Raw genomic sequence first — 22,336 nt, 5'->3', positions numbered from 1 at the left:
CACGCTCGGCTCTACTTCTCTGTCTCACACACACTCGGCTCTGCTTTCGTCTCGAACATGCACAGCTCTGCTCCTCCATCTCACACATGCTCGGCTCTGCTCCTCCGTCTCACACACGCTCAGCTGTGCTACTCCGTCTCACACACACTCGGCTCAGCTCCTCCGTCTCGCACGCGCTCGGCTCCGCTCCTCCGTCTCGCACGCGCTCGGCTCCGCTCCTCCGTCTCGCACGCGCTCGGCTCCGCTCCTCCGTCTCGCACGCGCTCGGCTCCGCTCCTCCGTCTCGCACACACTCGGCTCCGCTCCTCCGTCTCGCACGCGCTCGGCTCCGCTCCATCCACTCCCTGAATACATCCTGATGGGACACATAAACTGCAGGTCACACAGCAGAGTCCTGCATCCACTGAGCGGAGAGACCTGGTCATGTGACCCCTTGTCTCCTCCCACACACTGATCACATGATGGTGACATCATCACAGGTCCTGTAAGCACAGAACAACCCCACGGCTCCTGTCCAGCTGCAGGTGGAGGTATGTGGGCTCTCCAGCACTGGGGCAGATTTATGGAAGCCCATAGCAACCAATCACAGCGCAGCTCTCCTGAACATGAGTTGTGATTGGTTGTTATGAAGAGATTTCCTTTTACCGCCTCACACTCTCTGTGGCTACGGGCCTCTCTGGACTATTTTGGGGTTTGGTGTTTTAGCACTATTGTTTCACCATCACATTCCCTGCCTTATCATTTTTCCATTGGCCTTGCTGTATGCAGCATGTTGTTTGTGAAACATAATCTCTGGGGAAGATTTGATACTGTCTAAAAAAAAAACGGTCTTGTTGCCCCTGGCAACCAATCACAGCTCAGCTTCTATTTTATCAGAGCAGAATACAAAATGAAAGCTGTGCTGTGATTGGTTGCTAGGGGGAAACTTGACAGTTTTTCTTTCAGGTATATTTCGGCCGGCTGCACACGGGTGGATTTCCATTGTGGAATCTGGAGTGGGCGTCCGCCCGTAGCATGCTATGTCAAAATGCGATTTACTCTATGTAAGTGGAAATCGATTGCATTTTTTCACCACGGAATGAGAAATCGCAGCATTCTGCGCCTGCGGACTCCGCAAGACGGCCTTAATTGAAGTCAATGAAGCTGTCCGACCTGCGGCCCTTCTGTAATCATCATTGTGGAAAGGTCACGGGATCCGCGACATTACCTGTACTGTGTGTGCGCCGGCCGGCACATCCATATTACAGATAAGATGAAATCCGGACAGGTATGCGGGGGGCATCGGGTCGTATTCTGCTGCGGCATCCTGCATGCAGAATCCAACCCGGTCGCGTGCAGCCGGCCTTAAACGGAGCGGGAATGGTGCCGAATATTCCACATCTAAAACGGAGTCAAAATGTACCATTTGTGCGGATTTTGACTTAAAATCAGTTGCATATTTACAGCAGATTTCCAAAGACGCAGCGCTCCCTTCCAAGTCTTCTCCCTGTTGGCGCCCCCTGGTGGCCTGTAGTGGGAGCAGCGCCGCTGTTCGTGTGATGCAGAAGTACCATATTATACCTCTTGTACCATATTATAGGAAAATGCCCAAGAAAGATATATGATCTGCAGCCGTTCTGTCTTGGTTTCCTATTCCCAATCATTGTTATAACGACCTGTATAAAAGGTCTGACATTGATTTGAAGGAATGCTGCCATCCAATAGGTGGTGCTGCAGAGGTATTGTTCCATCTTCCTTATTTGCATAAGTTACCCAGAGGAGCTTGCATAGCCGTATAAGTCTCCTTACATCTCAGGTATCTTTTCACACCCCTCTGGGTGCTCTCTTTGGGGAGAGACAATGTCATCCCCCAACCCACTCACCCCTAGGTGTCACCACACAATTTTTGGATGCTCTCCATAATAAGAAACAACACCCCTCCTGACCCATGGATCACAAAAACGCAGTGTCAGCTCCCTCTGCGATGAGTTCGCATTGTGGAGATGTTGTATTGACCGTATGTTTTTCCTTACATCTGTCTTCCGGAGCCTCCATTACAAACTCTGGCTAATAAGCGAGAAAAAACGGCACACCATACCGCACTATTTTGGGGAAATGACCGAAAACCCACGGACCCCTTCATAATCACCGGAGTCCATTGTTCACCATCCGTGTCCATCGTGTATCCGTCCTGACAAGCGCTCCATTTTTCTGCTCCTGTGACTGAACAGTAAACTGCAACACCTGACAGAGATGTGAACCCAGATTTACCTGCACACGTGGGGCTCACACAGGCGTATGCGTATTTGGTTTGTTTCTACTGTGTATATTTATGCATTTTTGGTGCATACGTGGTTTGTTTGGTATGCTGCATCCATTTACACTACATTTTTCATTTAAAAGTGATAGCTGTAAACTCAGTTTTTCCGACCTGCAGCTACGGCTCTGTAAGTGCTACCTACGTGCCTTTGGTGTCATTTTAAAGCCAATAATGTTAGTAAACCAAAAACATGTTGATAGCACAGATAGAACCAGAGCAACAGTCCTTTAAAGTAGAATGAGCTTTGTTCATCCAAAACTATAATGTCCTTTCCCTGCAGAATGAACAGAGCTTGTCCTAAACTGTTGCGGGATTTAACAGTCAACTCTCAATCATATTCCAATATTGCAACTGATCCATCATTCCTTTTACTGTGTGCAGATGAACTGGACACTTTACCAAAATGACACTGTTAATGAAATTCAATGGTTTCCGTCATATGCTGTTGGGTTCCAAATTGAAATAGCTTGTAGGACTGGCCGGGAGAAAGCAGTGACACAGACAGGTCTATGTGCAAAGCAATCTACATTTATTACATATGTCACAACTTATATAGTAACATGACGCAGGGCAGGCTTTATGCCAGATGTGTTTACATAAGCATACATTGTTGTTTAGAGATATTTTCTTACATTGAACAATAACTTCTGTTTTCACATTCCAATGTTACATACTGTTCCAGCTAAACAGGATATGTGATTAGTAACTTTTGCTGCGTTGTACTGCATAGCAGTATGCCCAGAAAATCATGTTTAGCTGTGTCAAGAAGTGGTAGACAAGACAAAATCATATTCAGGCCTGAGGCCTTCACAACACCTTAGGCCATCAGTTTCTTTTGATATTAAACCTCTTGGACAACACAGACCTTTAGAAATTCCTCCAAGCCTCCTCTTTACATACAATCAAGGATTAGTCATCAGAAAAGCGCACCCCTTCCCAATCTTCAAAGCTTACATTCTTAAACTGCTTAGCCCAAGAAAGTCACTTAGCCTTCATTTATGGATTCAAAACCTGTTTCCTGTATGAGTAAGCTTGGTAACTTGCATCGCACAGCCTCTTCCTCACAGTCCTAGAGCTTAACTTTATACAACTTTGCTCTATTTGCAGCTTCAAAGATGTCCATGGGCAGGTTAGATTCCGTCCGCGAAAGCCAACCCTGTCTGAGGCCAAGGCCATTTTTTTACCTGCCCGAGTCTTCTGCAGACCTTTCCAGATCTTCTTACTTTTGCACTGTGTATGTGTTTTTTTTGTTTTTTTTTTAATTCCTCCTTTCTCGCGGATCTGTGACACATCTGTGGTATCGGCAGTGGGTGTGCCGCGGATCAGATGTCTTCCATTGACTTCAATGGTAACCATCAGTGCGAGATCCACACAGAATTGGAGCATGCTGCGATTTGTTTTCCAGACGAGAAGGTCCGCAAATCAAACCTGCATGCTTTAATTAATTTGCGGACGCCCATACATCCCTATAAGCAGCTTGATTTGCAGATCTCCCGCGTCGGTGCCCCACGCTTATTCCAGAAATCAAATCCCCCCATAGACATGAGGCCTAAGAGAGTGCCTATTGATTTTTTTTCCCAGCACAGTTGTAAAAGTAAGTGGGACACTACTGATTGGTTTACGAATAATTTGCTACCTATTTCAGACTGGTTCATTGAAACATTTTGACCCAACACTTCAATTTTACCCCAATTATATCACAGTTTTTCAAAAGTTTCATCAACTCAAAAACAATGTTGTACAGTAGATTACCAGACAAGCCACAACATGGTAAGGCAAATTCTAAACATGCGAAGCAGAATTTTACCACCACAATTCTGTGGACGGGCTATACAGTAACTACACCTGCCATAACACCCAGAAAACTTCAACTAATAACAAATTTTTACAACAAAAATAGAACTTAAGCATACTGATCCTCATTGTTCAAAGCTGCCTTAACAGTAGGACTGTCCATGTTGTCCATAACAACCAATTGGAGCTCAGCTTTCATTTCTGAAACTGCTGTTAAAATGAAAGCTGAGCTCTGATTGGTTGCTATGGGCGACAAAGACAGCTTTCTATTAGACAGTTTTGATAAATGAAGCCCACTGTATATCAATGCAGAACTTAAGATAATGCTGGTAAAGGCCAAACTAAGGACTAAATATTTCTGATAAGGATCCTGGCTGAAGGATGCGCTAACTTTTCAGACAACTTCTGCTCATTTACCAGCTTTGTTAGGCCTCCTGCACACGGGCGGATTTTCATTGCGAAATCTGGAGCGGGATTCCGCCTCTGGATTCTGCAGCAAATCTAACCCATAGCATGCCCTGACAATGCGCGATTTCCTGCCCACGAGTAGGAATCATTTGCGATTTTCTGTTCACGCGGCATAAATCACAGCATTTTGCAGTTTTGTGTGGGCTACGTATGGCCGGCTTCCATTGAAGTCAATGGAAGCCGTCCGTCCCACGAACATTATGCAATCGCCAACGGCGCGGTGTCTCTGTACTGCGCATGTGCACCAGCGCGTCGGACGGCTCATCAGCAGCAGAGTAGAAGATGGCGGAGAGGTAAGCTGGTGTCACCTGCCGTGCACCGGGTCTAACTCCGCTGCTGGAATCCAGCATGCAGGATCCGACCCGCCCATGTGCAGGCGGCCTTAGTTTCATCATTTCTGTACTCTACTTGCATTAATAATTTTGTTGCTTTACCACTGTAAATCACATTTGAACAGGCTGCCCCTAGGGGTCCTCCTTCCAACTTCTCTACAAGACAGTTTGTTAAGTACAGAGTTTCTGTAGTAACAAGGACACAGGAATGTTTCCTATCTTTACAGGGCACTCCAGTGTACCCAGAGACTGCAGGCTGACAGATATGCAGATACTGTGATAATGATCTCTACAATCTCTGTCTCTCCAGGGGATGTGCGTTTGTAATGGGGAGTAGCAGCTGGAGTTAACCACTTCAAGATCAAGCCTGTTTTTGCCTTAATGACCAGGCCACATTTTGGAAATCTGGCATATGTCACTTTAACAGAGAATGATTCTGTAAAGGTTTTACACATCCAAGTAATCGTAACACTGTTTTTTAATCGGGAGGGGTAACATCACTCCTTAAGGAGAACACCAGGAAGGTGAGTGAGGAGACTTATAAGGCCATCCATGTTCCTCTGAGTAATATGCAAATAAAGAGTGTGAAACAATACCTTTGCAGTGCCACCTATTGGATGGCAGCATTTCTTTAAATCAATGTCTGACCATTTAGATAAGTGGCGCTGCAGAGGTATTGTTCCATCTCCCTTATTTGCACTGTCTAAAGGGTAAGGTATTGATTTGAAGGAATACTGCCATCCAATAGGTGGCGCTGCAAAGGTATTGTTCCATCTTCCTTATTTGCACTGTTTTTTAATGACATGTACTTTATTTAGGTGGAAAAAGTTGACCAATTACGATTTAAAAATATCAAAATTGAGAATATTTTTTTTTAATTCTTTATACCAAATATGTACATACATATTGTACAAAATTTTTATTAGATATATATTCCCACTTGTTTACTTTATTTTGGAAGCACATTTGAAAAACTTCACACGTTTCTGAGCAATTTAGGAGACTTACTAATTTAATGTTCATTTTTAAAATTTCTCTGTATATTGTTCTTAAAGTTCATTTATGTTTAATGTATAATTTGTAATGTATATACGTGGTAGTAATGATTACGTTACAGTAACTGATGTAATACCTAATTTATATAATAAAGGATATATACACACTTAATGGAATTGGTTTAGATCATGCTGTAAAAAATACTGATAAATACGAGGTATTGGTTAACATTTTAGCCAAAATACATAAGCTTGCAACCCACGTCAAGGGTCCCCGTTTTCTTTCAAATCCCTACACTAATTTGCAAAAAAATCACATAAAAGGGACATATCAATTCAAATAAAATCACAGGTGTTTATACCGGCCCTATTTTGTATCAGTATACCAGTAAGTAAGATCACCTTCTGTAAATTTATGAATTGATATTTCTTTTTTCTGTGATTTATGTGGCCACATGGAGGAATTTTCTATCAACTCTCCAGCAAAATCTGCACATCTAATATGCTAGGTTGATGAGGATTTTGTGACTAATACAATCGATCATTGATAAAGCTAAAATTTACAGTGAAAATTTTAATCCTGCACTATAGGTCGATTTATGTTGTAGATATTTTGTTTTTCACGCATGTGGATGAGAATCAGTAAAATTTCATCTATTTTCTTGGTACCCTAAATGGCTGCGGATTTTCCACCTGCAATTCCATGTAGGAAAATGTGAGGGGTTATTAATTACCATTAAATAACTTGCCGTGTCAGGAACTATTGTTGAGTGGTGGAATGCATACCGATTGGCCTCTACCATTTTTCGTTAGCTTTATAAAGACTGTTAGTATTTACACATTGAATTCTCTTTATTGTTGAAGCTCCAAGAGGATCCTAACTCTTTTGATCCCAGGTGAGAGGACTTGGGAAGTTACTCTCTAAGGCCACCTGCAAATGGGCGGAAATTCCGCAGTGGGATTTCCCGCAGAATTTCTGCCCCTAGAAGCCTGCATAGGATTGCGTTAACAAACGCAATCCTAGGCAGACGGCCGCGATTTGGCTGGGTGAAATCTTGCGCGGCAAACAAATCGCGGCATGCTCTATTTCTGTACGGGGGCTCGCAGAACCTTCACTCACCGGCCGCCGGCCCTGCTCTGCACATGCACCGGCTGCCCAGCAGACGGAACATGAGAGAGCCGGGGCCGCGGGAGAGGTGAGTGCCGGCACTGCTCTCTGCAGGCGCTCGGGTCGGGTCCCGCTGCGAGAATTCTCGCAGCTGGATCCAACCCAGCCGTCTGCAGGTGGCCTAAGCTTTAGATTTACCGCTTTATAGTGAAATCATTATTGCAGTCTGTTATTGACAATATTGTCATGTGAAGGCGTGACATGCTTTTAGCTAAAACATGAAGCATTGACTCATTTTTACTCCTGTTCCCACTTGTAAAAAACAGAGACACAACAGCTTCACTTTATTACCTCCTCACAGGTTTCCCCTTATTATCTCCTGTAATTGTATTATTACAAGGGATTTTGTATGGCTTTATATTCTCTCGTCTTCTCTCCATTCAGGATCCTCAGTTGATATCTTTTATATTCGATAATGTTTCTGATTGACCCGACAAGGATGGAGAGGAAGAGGGACAAGATGGCGGAGAGTATATTCACCCTCACCCTAGAGATACTCTTCCGGCTTACAGGAGAGGTGAGAGATTCTGGGGATGACATCACAATACATCATTCTTATCTATGTCAGATATTATATGATAGGAGAGGGGAACGACTCTGGAAATGCCTGCAGTGATATTTCTCGATGTATCTCCCCATAAACAGGATTACACAGTAGTGAAGAAGACTTCTAGTGATGGCTGTCAGGCCTTGGTGTCTGATGGATGGGGAAAACCCCTGAGCCCAATCACAGGGCCTCCACCTCACCCCCTGATACTAGAGGAGATCAATGAGCAGAATATCTTAGAACTTGCCAACAAAATAATTGAGCTGCTGACTGGAGAGGTGACGCTGCTGGGAATGCTGGGACATTATACAGTAACGCTATGGCGGTATAACGTGTCTGGGTGATGACGGTATCATTGTGTTGTCAGGTTCCTATAAGGTGTCAGGACGTCACTGTCTATTTCTCCATGGAGGAGTGGGAGTATTTAGAAGGACACAAGGATCTGTACAAGGACATCATGATGGAGGACCACCAGTCCTCCCCATCACCAGGTAATAGACAGGACTAAATCCACACGGCCTTTATTATTTGCATGTAGAGAATGAATTCGGACACTGTCTGTTTTCTACAGGTAGATCCAGTAAGAGAACAGCAGTGGAGAGATGTCCCCGTCCTCTTCTTCCACAGGATGATCAGGTAGATGGAGACAAGGTCTCATGAAATCTCCCCTCTGGTCTGTAGGACGGCTGGGAAGGTCTTGTGTTCAGTCTTATTATATGATTGATACTTGTGTAATGAGAAAGCTGGAGATGGCAGGATTACAGCCGACTGCAGACATTAGATCTCCGCATATTATCACAATTTTCTAGTTCTGGAGACTTCCGGTTGAAATAAAGAAGCAACAGGATGGAGTTATACAGGAGACCTGCAGCTATTTGGCCCAGATCACTACTGCTGTCATGTCATTCCGACTCCTCATACTAATTAATGACCTTTTCTGGCCATATAAAACCTTCCACACGACTTCTCCAACTGTGTGATGACTTTTACAATATTTATTTCACAGCTGGTGAATCCGGATGAAGATCTGCTCCCTATTGATGCTACAGAGATACATGTGAGGGGAGATCAACAGTGTAAAGTGGAGGTTCCTACAGATGACCCCCCAGGTGAGTAATATTTAAGTCAGAGTGTGTGGCTATGGTGACACAGTTCCTGATTCTCTCCATTATTCAACTCAAGAAAGGGCACCATCTGCCAGAAATATTGCAGTGAGTTTTTGTCAGAACCACCATTAAATATTACAATGGGGAACAATTTTGAACAAAATTTTTGGTTGACCAGTTTTTCTGGTGATTTAGATTAAAAAAGGATGCTGATTTCAAAAATGCAGTTAGTTTTCTTCTATCACGTCAGATTTTTTTCTCTACAGCTCATCTTAATGTGATTACGCAAGTCACCTCAATTGATGACCAAATCACTAGAGCCACCAGGATACCCAGAAATCCAATGCTTCAATACACAGAGAAGGAAGGAAACGATCGTTTACCTCTAGTAGTGACCTACAATTTACAGCTAGAAGTACTATGGAAAACGACAAAGAAACTCCATCATACCCTACACAAGGATGACTGTATGAAAACCATATTCCTGGACCCTCTGCTTCTTTGTTACAGAAACCTTCAAATTTGAGGAACTTTATAATCAGTAGTGCATTGTCCTCTGACACACAAAAAGGAACTTGCAATGTAAGGAGCTGTAAGACCTGCTCACATGTACTAACCATGGACAGGATACAAATCCCCAACACACAGTAGGACAATAAGATCCCAGGGACACTCACATATTCCACATCCGATGTTGTGTACCTGATCCGGTGCAGTAAGTGTCCTGTTGGGGCCCTTTATGTTAGAGAAACAGGGCAAAAACTGAAAGCCAGGATGAGATCTCATCGCCACACAATTAGAAAGAAAGGCAGAATTCCCTGTGGCCGAGCACTTTTCTAGTCACAGTCACAACATAGAAAACATGAAAGTTATTATTCTTAAAAGCAATTTCCAATCACAAAGCCACAGAAAAATTTGGGATTACAAATTTATAACAACATTTGACACTTTCAACAGAGGGTTGAGTTGTTCAAGAGGATTCATGTGTGAATGGGAGGTATGAGACATCTATAGCACAGATAACACTGATGGCCTGGTGATCCCCTAACAATAATTCAGGGAACATAAAACCTTCACATCTTTATCAGTGGACTATTTAAGTATATTTTTATTTCTCTACTCATCATGTTGTAGTATTCTTTTAAGTGCAAATTAATCACATCCATGTCTGTGCCTTGTCGTGTGTGTGTGTGTGTGTGTGTGTATGTATGTATATATGTATGTATGTATGTATGCGTGTATATATATATATATGTATATATATATATATATACACACACACATGCCTCTTCATTCTATTTCATTATGCTTGAGGAGGAATCCTGAGATTTTTGAAAGCTTACAATAACCTCATGTATTATTTTGTTAGCCATTAAAAACGTCAGTTTATAAAAAAATAAATGACAAATAGAGTATCCTAGGTTTCCAATCAGCTATACCTCCAGTGTCTCATTCAGCTGTAATCCCAGTGCCAGTTTTCATTTAACTACCCTCTCCTGAAGAACTAAGTGACAGCAATGATGAAAAATTTTAAATTCAAGACAACTTATTTCGTAAGGGATTTGATCAGCATGAGCTGAATGATTTGGCACGAGATTTAGGACAAAATAGGCTTCATAACTCCTAGCATCAAGACTGCATGAGAAAAAACTTACTTTAAAAAGGAGCGAAGGTATCATACTTTCGATTCAGAGAAATTGCATTTCTGCAATACTTTATAAGTGACAGTGGCGTTGTGTATTGCCATAACATACATGGTTTAATGGAGGAATTGGCAAATCCAATCTATAACTCAACTGAATGGCAACTGTTCATCAAAAGCTCAAAGTGGAGCTTAAAATATATCTTCCACAATGGCAATTTATTTAGTGCAGTCCCAATTGGCCATTTGGTTTCTCTTTGTGAAGAGTTGTTGCAATATCACAAACACAATTGAATCATCTGTGTAGACCTTAAAATGATATGCTTCTTTGGTCAGAAATGCCGATACACCAAGTATCTCTGTTATCTGTGCATGTGAGACGGCAGAGCATGTGAGAAACATTTGGGTGGAAAGGAATTGGCATCCAAAATCTGACCTCAAGCCTGGTGAGCCACTTGTTGACAGAACATTATATTCCCACCTCGGCACATGAAACTGGGACTCATGAAACAATTTGTTAAAGCTTTGTCAACTGAAGGAAACTTTCAAGTATCTCATTTTGGCATTTCCTAGCCTGTCATTTGAAAAAATAAAAGCCGGTGTGTTTGATGGTCCACAAATTTGGCAACTCATCAAAGATGAACATTTCATAGGGACAATCTCAGAACTCCATAAGAATGCTTGATTATCATTCAAAGACATTGTCAAGGACTTTCTTAGAAATAAGGGAGAAAAGAATTACACCAAAATTGTTTAGAAGCTCTTGGAGAGCTACAAAATGCTTGATTTCAACATAAGCAGCAAGGTACATTTTCTGCATAGCCATCTTGATAACTTGCTGGAAAACCCTGGTTTAATCAGTGATGAGCAAGGTGAGCGATTCCACTAAGATTTGAAGGTCATGGAGGGATAGTATCAGTTATCAGTGTAGATGGAATGTACATATGATGGCTGACTATTGTTGGAGCACCAGTTGAGATTGTCCACAGATTGTACAGTCCAGGAAAAGCTATAAGCATAAATTTTTACCTTAACTGCTACTATTTGCACACAATTTGATGTACAAAAACAATATATCCTTTGTATCGACAAGATAATTTGTAATAAACATATTCAGGTAATTTTTTTTTATATGGTTTTTGAAAAAAAATGGGTATCTGGTGTCTTAAAAAGTTGACGTGATCGAGAAAAACTGGGGTTATTTTTGGATTCAGAGGCCAAACCTAGTAAAAGAAACCAAGATTTAAGTCAATGAAAATTGTGTTCTCTTGTGCAATTTGCAGCAAATACGTTATACGGTCTTCCTTATGATTATATGATTTTACTTGAGTTCTAAACAATTGTACCAGTGGAAGGTGTTTTCTTCCTGCTTCCAAAAAAAATAATTAAAAGTTTTACAATACATTATATGTACCCAAAAAATTGTACCAGAAAAATTACAATTTGTCACACGAAAAGCAAGCCCTCATATGGCCATGTTGACAAGAAAAATTTAAACCATATGGCTTTTAAAATGTGAAGATGAAAAGCCTCCCAAAACCATAGTGTCCTTTTTGGCCAAAATTGGCCAAAGAGGTTAAGGTTTAATCATGAAAAATAATAAAAATGTGTTTTATTGTTTTCAGATGATGCCACCAGGGACTCAGATGGTCATCTGCTAACTTCAGATTGTAAAGTAGAAGATCCTGGTGTCATACAAGATACATATGACGAGCCTGCCATTATCCCAAATATACCCTCAGCCCTTTACAGCAAAGATCTATCCTCTGATCCTTCTAACCTAGTTCTGTCTTCTGATTCATCACAGCAAATTGAAATTCATAGCAGTGACTATAAGCATCAAAGAGTTCAAACAGTGAAGAAGCTTTTCTTATGTTCAGAATGTGGGAAATCTTTTAAGCAGAAATCAAATCTTGATACTCATCAAAGAATTCACACAGGGAAGAAGCCTTTTTCCTGTCCAGGATGCGGGAAAAGTTTTACTCGGAAATCAACTCTAATTACACATCAGAGAATTCACACGGGAGAGAAGCCTTATTGCTGTTTGGAATGTGGAAAATGTTTTACAGATAAATCAGTTCTTGTCAAACATGAGAGAATTCACACAGGCGAGAAGCCATATACATGTTCTGAATGTTGGAAATGTTTTGCTCGGAAGTCAAATCTTGTTGACCATCAAAAAACTCATGTGGGGGAGAAACCATACTCATGTTCTGAGTGCGGGAAATGTTTTACAGATAAATCAGTTCTTGTCAAACATGAGAGGATTCACACAGGGGAGAAGCCATTTTCATGTTCAGAATGTAAAAAATGTTTTACTTGGAAATCAAGTCTTATTGACCATCAAAAAATGCATACAGGAGCAAAGCGATATTCATGTTCTGAATGTGGGAAATATTTTACAGATAAATCAGTTCTTGTTAAGCATGAGAGAATTCACACAGGGGAGAAACCATTTTCATGCTCAGAATGTGGGAAATTTTTTACTTGGAAATCAAATCTTGTTAAACATGAAAGAATTCACACAGGGGAAAAACCATATTCATGTTCAGAATGTGAGAAAGGTTTTACCCAGAAATCAGATCTTGTTACACATCAGAGAACTCACACAGGAGAGAAGCCAAATTTTTGTTCAGAATGTGGAAAAGGCTTTAACCAGAAATCAAATCTTGTTAAACATCAGAGAATTCACACAGGATTGAAGCCATTTTCATGTTCAGACTGTGGAAAAGATTTTAACCAGAAGTCAAATCTTCTTGCACATCAGAGAATTCACACAGGGGAAAAATCATATTTATCTTCTGAATGTGAAAAATACTTTATTTTACAGTGAAGTCTTGTTGACCATCAACAAACATACACAAGAGTGAAGCCATAGTTATGCCATGAATGTGCAAAATGCTTTGCCCTTAAATTGCATTTGCTTAAACTGCAAATAACTCATGAGGGAAGAAGGTGTTGGTCAGTTCTTGTAGTTCCTTGTTTATACCCTTATAATAAAGACCAAGGCCACCTGCAAACCGGCAGATTTGCATTGTGGAATCCGTGGTCGGCGTCTGCACCGTGAATTCGCAGCAAATACCATTCATTACAGCCTATGGAGAACAGTTGCTTCCTGCACATAAGAAATCAATTACGTATTCTGCTCATGAGGAAAAATCGCAGCATGTTCCACTTTTGTGCAGGCTCTGGATGGATGACTTCCATTGAAGTCCATGGAAGCCATCATACCCGCGACCCTTCTGCAATTGACAATGCAGAAAGTTGTGGGACCCGCTTCATCACCTAGCGACGGCACGTGAGAAATGCCCCCATCACTTCTGTCTCATTTTAAGAACAAAGACCCTTTTCGGGAGGCTGTGGTGGATGGGTGGAGGGTGGGGGGTAGGGGGTGTAAATGCACTATTCAAGAGAGCAATGGGGCACTCCAACACACACACCTTATCTTAGTAGATGAAATTGTGACATGCTGTAACTCATTATGAGAATATTACAGAATATCTTCATGATTTATCAGAAGACACTTTTTTAAACTTGTTTTATTAAAAATAGTACAAGAAAACATCCAATAGTTATTTGGGTTGGCCAAGTTCTAATTTTGTTTTTTAATCAGTGCTGTACATGCCTGAAAATAATGAAATATCCTATATTCATCTCTCCTGGCTCACCTCCGTTGCAGCAGTTTTTATTCTTCCCTTTGACACTGTGTTGCCTGGCTGCAGACAGCCCTTTTATGGAACATCACAGGCTCTAGCCACCAATCACAGGCCTCAGCATTCCAGCATTATGGGAGTATGGGTACTCCCATAAATAAATGTGTACTTTGAAAACTTATGTCTGTGTTTGGGCTTGTTTTCCTTTATTCCTTAAATGGTTAAAGTATAACTGCACTTTTAAAAAACTTTTAAGATGTTTTAGTATTAAGTATTTAGTAGTATTTAGTATTAAGTATTAATTTGTGAGGTCTGGGTGCTAGTTTCTGCTGCTTAATGCTACTGCCAAATGCTGTCTCTGTTCTCTAGCTGAAGACTGGTTCAAAAGAAAGTCTAAGAGCCTGCCCGTCTTTAGCTAGCAAGCAAAGACTATGCTTATTTGAGCTCTTCTGCTGCTTTTTCCTTGTGATCAGTTGGAGTCCCCATGACACACTTTTAGGAGGCAGGTAGTCTTTAGTGGAAACTTTAAAGGGGTTTTCCGTGGAATATACTATTGAGGAACTTTTCTCAGAAATCAAATCTTGTTAAGCATCCTTCGATGCTTTAGATCGTTCGTAAGATCCCACTGGCTGGAAACTTAGGGGTTGATAAGACTTTTAAACCACTTCTATTGGCCTGAGATGGGGACAGATATAGCCAACGCTTGCCATTCATGTGTTATGTGCCAAAGGATGTGAAAAGCAAGGCCTGTCCCCAAAGCCTCATTGATACCTGTGCCACTCATTGATGAGCTTTTTCAGAGTTGCTGTGGAATTAATCGGGCCTATGGCCATACCCAGCATTTCTGGGGAACATTTCATTCTAACCATGGTTGAATATGTGACTTGGTACCCTGAGGCCATAGCTCTGTCCTCCACCCAGTCCGACAAGTTGGCTGATGCCCTGTTAATGACATTTTTTTGTGGAGGACTTCCCAGGGAGATATTTACAAATCTGGGGCCCCAGTTCATGTCGAAGTTGCTTACAGTGCCTCTGTAAGAAAATGCAGGTGCAGTATCTGATATCCAGTGCGTTTCATCTGTCAGCTCTGGTAAGAGAATCCTGGGAAGGAGAACTGATTACCCTTGAAATGTCCATTATTGATTATGTCATGTGGTTCTGTGGCAACATGCAGGCTCTGATTCAGTTGGTGCACAAGAACATGGTGCAGGCCCATACCAGAAGCAGTGGTATGTTCGAAACTTGTAAAGAGTGTAAAAAAAGCGGGTAAAAAAGCATTGTTCCTAGTCCACATTACCCAAAACAAACTTCAAGCTGCATGGGAAGGCCCTTACAGTGTACACCATCACCTCCACAATGGAAATTACATTGTCACTGTTGATCAGACCAGGAGGAAGCAGAAACTCTTCATGTGTATGTAAAGAAGGCTATCATGAAAGGGGATCAGGCGCCATGATACTCTGCAGTTTACTTGAGGAGGTTGAGAAGGACATCCAAATCGACCCATTAGCTTCGGCCGAGGAGGGTGGATTCATTAAGGACACAGAGTTTGATCTACAGCTGAGGACCTGAAGTTCGAGCTGTAGGGGCCCTGCATCCCTTTCTAGACAACTTCACTAGGAATCGGGGAGCCCAAGTTGGCTGTTCCCCAAGTGAATACTGGGGACCCCTGCATCAGACAGCCTATGTATCGTGTTTTCCTAGAACTGCAGGCAGATATGCAGCAGGGAATGAACGTTATGCTGCGTCTAGGTGTCATACAAAAGTCGTAGCATGAATGGGCTTTCCCTGTAGTTCTTATGCTCAAGAAGGACTGAACATCCCAGTTCTGCATGGATTCACAGCCTCTAAAACGTACCTGATGTCCCATGTACCCATAGATGAGCTGTGTGGGATAAATAATGTGTTCAAGTCATTGTACAGGTCATTACGGATATGATGATATGAAATATTTGTTTTGGGGGTGAAGGATTTATAAAAAGAGTGGAAGTGAGCTAAAAATTTCTTTTTTTTCTTTTTTTTATGTCCTTGTAGGGGACTTGATCCACAAAAGCTATGATCACTATGATAATGCATCGCAGCACATCTGTGCAATAGCTATCACAGGCCATGGCAGGGCCGGACCCCATGGCAACCCATTAGCCCTCCGTGATTATATAGCAGAGGGCCAATGATGTCACAGAGGGAGCACATTCCCTCTGTGAACCCTTTATATGTCGCTATCTACATTGATCGCAACATGTAAGGGGTTAACATTGTGTTCTCACCAATCTCTGCTGTAGCAGCCGGAGGATGTAAACTTACGTCCTATAGCATTAAGGTATTAAAGATACTCTGTTACCTGCTTTTAGCCCTATAAGCTAAGCTTATGGGCTGAAAGTAGGTGACCCACTAAGATCAGGGACGTAAGTTTTACACTTACCTTCCCCGTCATTCACTTGATGTGAACATTGAAATCCGCTGCTCACAGCATTGAGCGCCACGGCTAAGTAGTCCACAGATTATAAAATTACAATGGAGAAACTACTTTGCAAGTGGCTAAATGCATTGAGCAGAGGCTTTCAGCGCTGACACCAGTAGACAGATGGGGGAGGTAAGTAGAGATGAGCGAACCTACTCGGCCACGTCCCTTTTTCACCCGAGTACCGCGATTTTCGAGTACTTCCGTACTCGGGCGAAAAGATTCGGGGGGTGCCGTGGGTGAGTGGGGGGTTGCAGCGGGGAGTGGGGGGGAGAGGGAGAGAGAGAGGGCTCTCAACTGTTCCCCGCTGCTACCCCCTGCGCCGCCACGCCTCTCCCCGCCCCCCGGCGCCCCCCAAATCTTTTTACCCGAGTACTGAAGTACTCGAAAATAGCGGTACTCGATCAAGTAATTACTCGAAATGAGTAGGTTCGCTCATCTCTAGAGGTAAGTACACATCGCCAGACTCAGTGGGTCACCTACTTTCAGTCCATCAGCTTTGCCTATAAGGCTACAAGTAGGTGACAGATTCCCTTTAAATAAAACTGGTTGCCCACTCACACCTGATTTGTTATTCCATAGATTGAAAACACCTGCTAATCATTTGCTTATCCTAAAGGGTCACATACTTTACCACTCACAGATATGTGATATGGGATCATAGTCCTCAATAAATAACAAAGTTTAAGATTTTTGACTCTTTTATTTTTCTTTTTTTTTTATTATTTGGTTCTCTTTATATACTTTTAGGACTAAACTACCAGAAACATTTAAATGCAGTTATTGCTTCACAAGAGATTAAACCACATACTGAGCGAAAAAGGTTTGGTACCGTGTTAGCCAGTAGAGCAAAATGTGATTGTGCTCAATAAGGCCTTAGTCAGACGGGCGTTTTTAGCCACGATTTGCGCATGCGTCCGGCGATTTTATAAAACCATTGCTTTGCAATGGTATCGGACACATGAGCGCTTTTTATGCGCTCGTCCGATAAATTATAGAACAAAAAATCGCAGATCGCACCTATCTGCGATCTGCGATTCCTGTTCTCTTCTGTATATGCGCTCAATGGGGCCCGCGGCAGCAGCACCGACCCCATTGAGAACATATAGAAGACAAATCATTCTTCTCTGCCACACCTGTAACAGCTGTGGCAAAGAAGAACGATGTTTGCCCATTGAATTCAATGGAGCGGCAATACAGCCGCTCCATTGAAAGCAATGGGCTGCCGGCGTGCGCGGGGTGAATTGTTGGGAAGGGGTTAAATATATAAGCCCTTCCCTGCAATTCATTCTAAAATGTGTTAAAATAAAAAAAAATTGTATACTCACCTTTCCGCTGCAGCCGGAGTCCAGCCGTGGCCGCTGTCAGTTCTCCTGAACTGCTTCTCGGCACTATTCAGCCGGCGGGGCTTTAAAATCCCCGCCTGCTGAATGATCTGCCTCTGATTGGTCACAGCCCTGACCAATCAGAGGCCGGTTTCACTCACACACCCATTCATGAATTCATGAATGGGTGAGTGACTGCTGCCTCTCAGCGCTGAGCCAATCAGGGGCAGGTCTGACTCACATCAATTCATGAATTCATGAATCGGTGTGAGTGAGGCATGCCTCTGATTGGCTCAGCTCTGAGTCAATCAGGGGGCAGGTCTGACTCACACCCCCTTCACACCCACTGCAGGACGGCCGCGCGGAGCTCCGGCTGCCGGGAGAAGGTGAGTATACAATTTTTTTTTATTTTTACACATTTTAGGATGAATTGCAGGGAAGGGCTTATATATTTAAGCCCTTACCGACAATTCATCCCGGGCTCGCCCGCAGCGCATTGCTTTAAATGGAGGCGGCTCTATTGCCGTCTTCATTGAATGCACTGCGCTGGACAGCTCCAGCCCGTTTCTAATGAAACGCGGCTAGGAGCAGATTTTCGGGCGATTTGCGGGTGACTTGCGCGCACCGGTCACGCGATTTGCGGATGCGCATCCGTCATGCGATCCGCAAATCGCGCAAAAAAACGCCCGTCTGACTAAGGCCTAAGAGAAACCAAGTAGTCTTATATTCTCCACTTTTTGAAGTTATCCCTGTAATGTAAAGAGCTGCAAGACCTGCTCATAAGTACTGACCACGGACAGAATACAAATTCCCAACACACAGCAGGACTAAGAGGTCCCTGGGACATTCACATGTTCCACCTCCAATGTTGTGTACCTGATCCGATGCAGTAAATGTCCTGAGCCTTTATGTTGGAGAAACAGGACAAAAATTTAAAGTGAAGATGAGATCTCACCGCCACATAAAGACAGAATTACCTGTGGCTGAGCATTTTTCAAGTCACAGACACAACATAGAACATATGAAGGTTACGATACTAAAAGGCAATTTCAAATCTCTACGTCATAGAAGAATTTGGGAGTTCAAGTTTATAACTATCCTTGATTCTCTCAAAAATAGAATGAACCTCAGAGGGAGCTTTTTGCATCAGTGGAGAATATAAGAAATCTGGAGCAGAGATAACTCGCTGGCCCGGTGTCCCCCTAACACCAATTCAAAGACCATAAAACTTTCACATCCCTTTGCAGTGGACTAATTAAAGAGGTTTTGTCATTATAACAAAACCCCATCCACCTGCTCGGCCCGGCCTAAAATAAAAAAAGAGGGCATACTCACCTGTCCTGGACCCCTGGGAAGCAGCTGAGAGCTGCAGTTGGGATTAGTGGCAGGTAGATGGCCCAGTGGAATTCAGGTGTCTGCAGCCAATCAGAGGCTGCAGCATCACCATACATGTTTACCAGGGAAAATATGTAATCAAGTAAAGTCTGTGTCTAGTAACAAACACGAAGCTAGAAGATAGGAAATTGGGCGTGGGTGTTGTCTGCCTAAAGAAGTCTATAGAGAGAGAAGCAGAAAGAGTCTCATGGACATGCTGCTCCAGCTATTAGTGATTTACTGTGTCACAACTACTGACATTGCATCTACACTGCTCAGTACTTCTTTATCTCTCTGTAGCACACTTTCATTAGTAACTGCATTATGGAGAAACATTATAGATAACACATCCTGCCATTTTGTGCGTACACTAATGGAGACATCATAGCAACAGTCATCATTAACCAACCAGCTCAGAGATGGAAAATAAATTCTGCTCCCTTATGTGTGCAGTGTATGAAGACATCATAGCAGCAGTCTCCACCCACCAGCTCAGAGAGATTGTAAAATAATCTCTTTATTAAAAACTAGAGATGAGCGAACGTACTCGGTAAAGCACTACTCGTCCGAGTAATGTGCTTTATCCGAGTACCTCCCCGCTCGTCCTGAAAGATTCGGGGAGCGCCGCTGCTGACAGGTGAGTTGCGGCGGGGAGCGGGGGAGAGCGGGCGGGAGAGAAGGAGAGAGAGATCTCCCCTCCGTTCCTCCCCGCTCTCCCCTGCAGCTCCCCGCTCCGCGGCGCTCCCCGAATCTTTCAGGACGAGCGGGGAGGTACTCGGATAAAGCACATTACTCGGACGAGTAGTGCTTTACCGAGTACGTTCGCTCATCTCTATTAAAAACCCTTTCTAAACCTTTCTTTTCTATAGAGACATCTTTGGAAAGCTGAGTATATTTTGCCTCTCCTACCAAGTTTATATAGTGCTTCTTTGTGGCAATATTTAAAAAATAAATTCTTACAACCATAACTTTTTTTATTGCTCTGTCAATGCAGCGGGTTGAGAGCTTGTTTTTGGTAGGACAACTCCTGCTTTATTTTATCATGTTCAGGTATATACTTATGGGGTGGAAGCCAATTTTCCACATTTTAGGGGGAAAATTCCTTCCCGACTCCATACCGGCAATCAGAATAAATCCCTGATCACTGACCCTTCTGAAGTAATAAGTGACTATAACATGTAACATTGCTACACTGAGGAAAGGCATCCAGGCCCCACTTAAACTCTTTTAGTGACTTTGCCATTACCACGTTTTCAGGCAGAGAATTCCTGTTTCACTCCTCTTACAGTAAAGAACCCCTTTCTATGTCAGTGTAGAAACCTTCTTTCTTCTAGACTTAGAGGGCGCCCCCTTGTTACAGTCACAGTCCTGGGTATAAACAGACCATGGGAGAGATCTCTGTATTGTCCCCTGATATATTTATATATAGTTATTAGGTTGCCCCACAGCTGTCTTTTTTCTAAATGAAAAAACCCCAATTTTAACTATTAAAGATTTTTACTCAATTTTTCAAGAGTACAAAATACAACATTTGCATAAAGTCTGTAGCTGACATATCAAATCTATTGCAATACAGTCAAACAATCTGTTGCATATTAGGAATAAAATTAACTATGCATATAGATTAAAAGGAACAGAAAATATATATTTAAAAAAAGAACAAGGGGGAGGGATTGAGTGCAGATGTATTATTCATTATGAGAGAACTTGTCTTGGTTTGAGGCCCAGAAGATATTTTCTATGTCCTACGACCAGCTAGAATTTTGTCCAACTATATCCATTTTTACCTTCAGGAGGATCCTGAGATTGCTAAGGTCTCTCTCATCTAGGAAATTTTTGGAGTCATGGGTACCACCATAAATTAAAGGCAGATGACCAACATTGTCTAGAGTGAAACAAGCTTTCAAGTAAACAGTGTTTGGATACCATCACTGTCTGGGAGCCTAAAGATGGAGAGACAGTGGATCTCCAGTTTCTTGCAATCGGGAGGGCTGCTGACTGGAAGACATGGCAAATTAGTGCACCGCATGGACGTAACATATACCTTTTTTAATCCAAGTTTGAATGTTACAGTCAGTGAGCCCAGGGGGTGTCCGGAGTAACGCATACCTCAGCTCTGCGTCCTCGGGAAGTAAGTACGAATCGCGGACCGCCAAGCTCCCCTGGATCCCCTGAAGCAAGTTAGGACAGAAAGAAAAAAGGTTAACAGAAGATAACTATTAAACTTGAGCCTGGCCCATGAGGTCAGGCCCCATCACCGGTGCGAAGTATGCCGGGAAAATTAGTTCGATTATCAAAAGTCAAACTAAGAGGTAACAGTAACGGAAGAGCGGTTCTTCTTTGTAGAGATACAATTGTAGACCCAAGGGGGTCTTAGCTCCCCTGATTTTCAAGCGTCCTCGTATACAATTCCTTCCTTGTTTTCTTTTTCTTCCCTCTGTGGGACCTAAAGTTCCCCGTGGGTGGCTTGGCTTCAGTACAGGGTAACGAAGGGAGCGTCGGAGGATCTGGAAGTGGGAGCCAGCATGGAATATCCATCGGTTCCATTTCTAGAAGGTGCCAGCATTTTTGGAGATCTTCAGGGGACCTGATGTTAATTCTTCGGCTTCTGTGGTTTATTCCTATCCCAAACGGGAAGAGCCAGGAATATTTGATGTCTTTAGCTTGGAGGGCTTCAAGTAGGGGCCTCAGTAAGCGGCGTTTGGCCAATGTCGTCGGGGCGAGGTCCTGAAACAGCTGTATGGCCGCCCCGTCATATTGCAGCTCTTTGTTGGTTCTGGCCGCATCTAGGATTGCTTGTGTATCCGGAAACATCAGGAGCTTGCAAATAACATCTCTTGGAGGGTCTGACCCAGAAGGTGGGGGTCTCAGAGATCTGTGGATGCGCTCAACGGAGATGTGCATGGCTCTATCCTGGCCTAAAAGAAGAACGAACAGTTCTGCCACAATTTTGGGTAAGGCCTCTGTTGCCCACGACTCTGGGAGGCCTTTAATCCTTATGTTATTTCGTCTAATGCGGTTTTCAATGTCTTCTTGCAGGAGTAGAGTGCGATTCAGCTGATGGTGATGTTCTCTGACAAGTTGTGCTGATTCTGTTGAATGTGAGATGAGGTTGGTTGATGAGAATTCCAGGACCTCAATCTTTTCCCCATGGATTTGATTTCCTCTTTGA

The 22,336-nt window shown here is 42.8% G+C and overlaps 1 protein-coding gene across 2 annotated transcripts; it reads left to right on the top strand.

Annotated features, from left to right (window-relative positions):
* The first annotated feature begins 485 nt into the window (after positions 1 to 485).
* On the top strand, positions 486 to 13,725 carry LOC136624360 (zinc finger protein 436-like). 2 transcript variants are annotated; one of them, XM_066598324.1, is made up of 8 exons: positions 486 to 530; positions 5,204 to 5,417; positions 7,441 to 7,573; positions 7,702 to 7,881; positions 7,971 to 8,094; positions 8,175 to 8,239; positions 8,610 to 8,712; positions 11,977 to 13,725. In XM_066598324.1, the coding sequence occupies exons 3-8, from the start codon at positions 7,472 to 7,474 to the stop codon at positions 13,182 to 13,184; spliced, it is 1,782 nt and encodes a 593-aa protein (XP_066454421.1). In that variant the 5' UTR covers positions 486 to 530; positions 5,204 to 5,417; positions 7,441 to 7,471; the 3' UTR covers positions 13,185 to 13,725. The 2 variants fall into 2 exon arrangements, with proteins under 2 accessions (XP_066454421.1, XP_066454422.1); XM_066598325.1 differs by lacking the exon at positions 5,204 to 5,417 and having other exon boundaries at positions 501 to 530.
* Positions 13,726 to 22,336: the final 8,611 nt, after the last annotated feature.

Source organism: Eleutherodactylus coqui, chromosome 4, assembly GCF_035609145.1.
Source record: "Eleutherodactylus coqui strain aEleCoq1 chromosome 4, aEleCoq1.hap1, whole genome shotgun sequence".
Lineage (NCBI taxonomy): Eukaryota > Metazoa > Chordata > Amphibia > Anura > Eleutherodactylidae > Eleutherodactylus > Eleutherodactylus coqui.
The sequence above is the reverse complement of the archived record's forward strand: the minus strand, read 5'-3'. Positions and strand labels throughout refer to the sequence as shown.

What these genes read in the sequence shown, in the direction of transcription:
- LOC136624360 (XM_066598324.1), top strand. Translation starts at nt 7,472, where the DNA reads ATGTTTCTGATTGACCCGACAAGGATGGAGAGGAAGAGGGACAAGATG. An exon ending in TCTTCCGGCTTACAGGAGAG is followed by an intron (nt 7,574 to 7,701) that starts GTGAGAGATTCT and finishes CCCCATAAACAG; the next exon opens with GATTACACAGTAGTGAAGAA. An exon ending in TCCTACAGATGACCCCCCAG is followed by an intron (nt 8,713 to 11,976) that starts GTGAGTAATATT and finishes TATTGTTTTCAG; the next exon opens with ATGATGCCACCAGGGACTCA.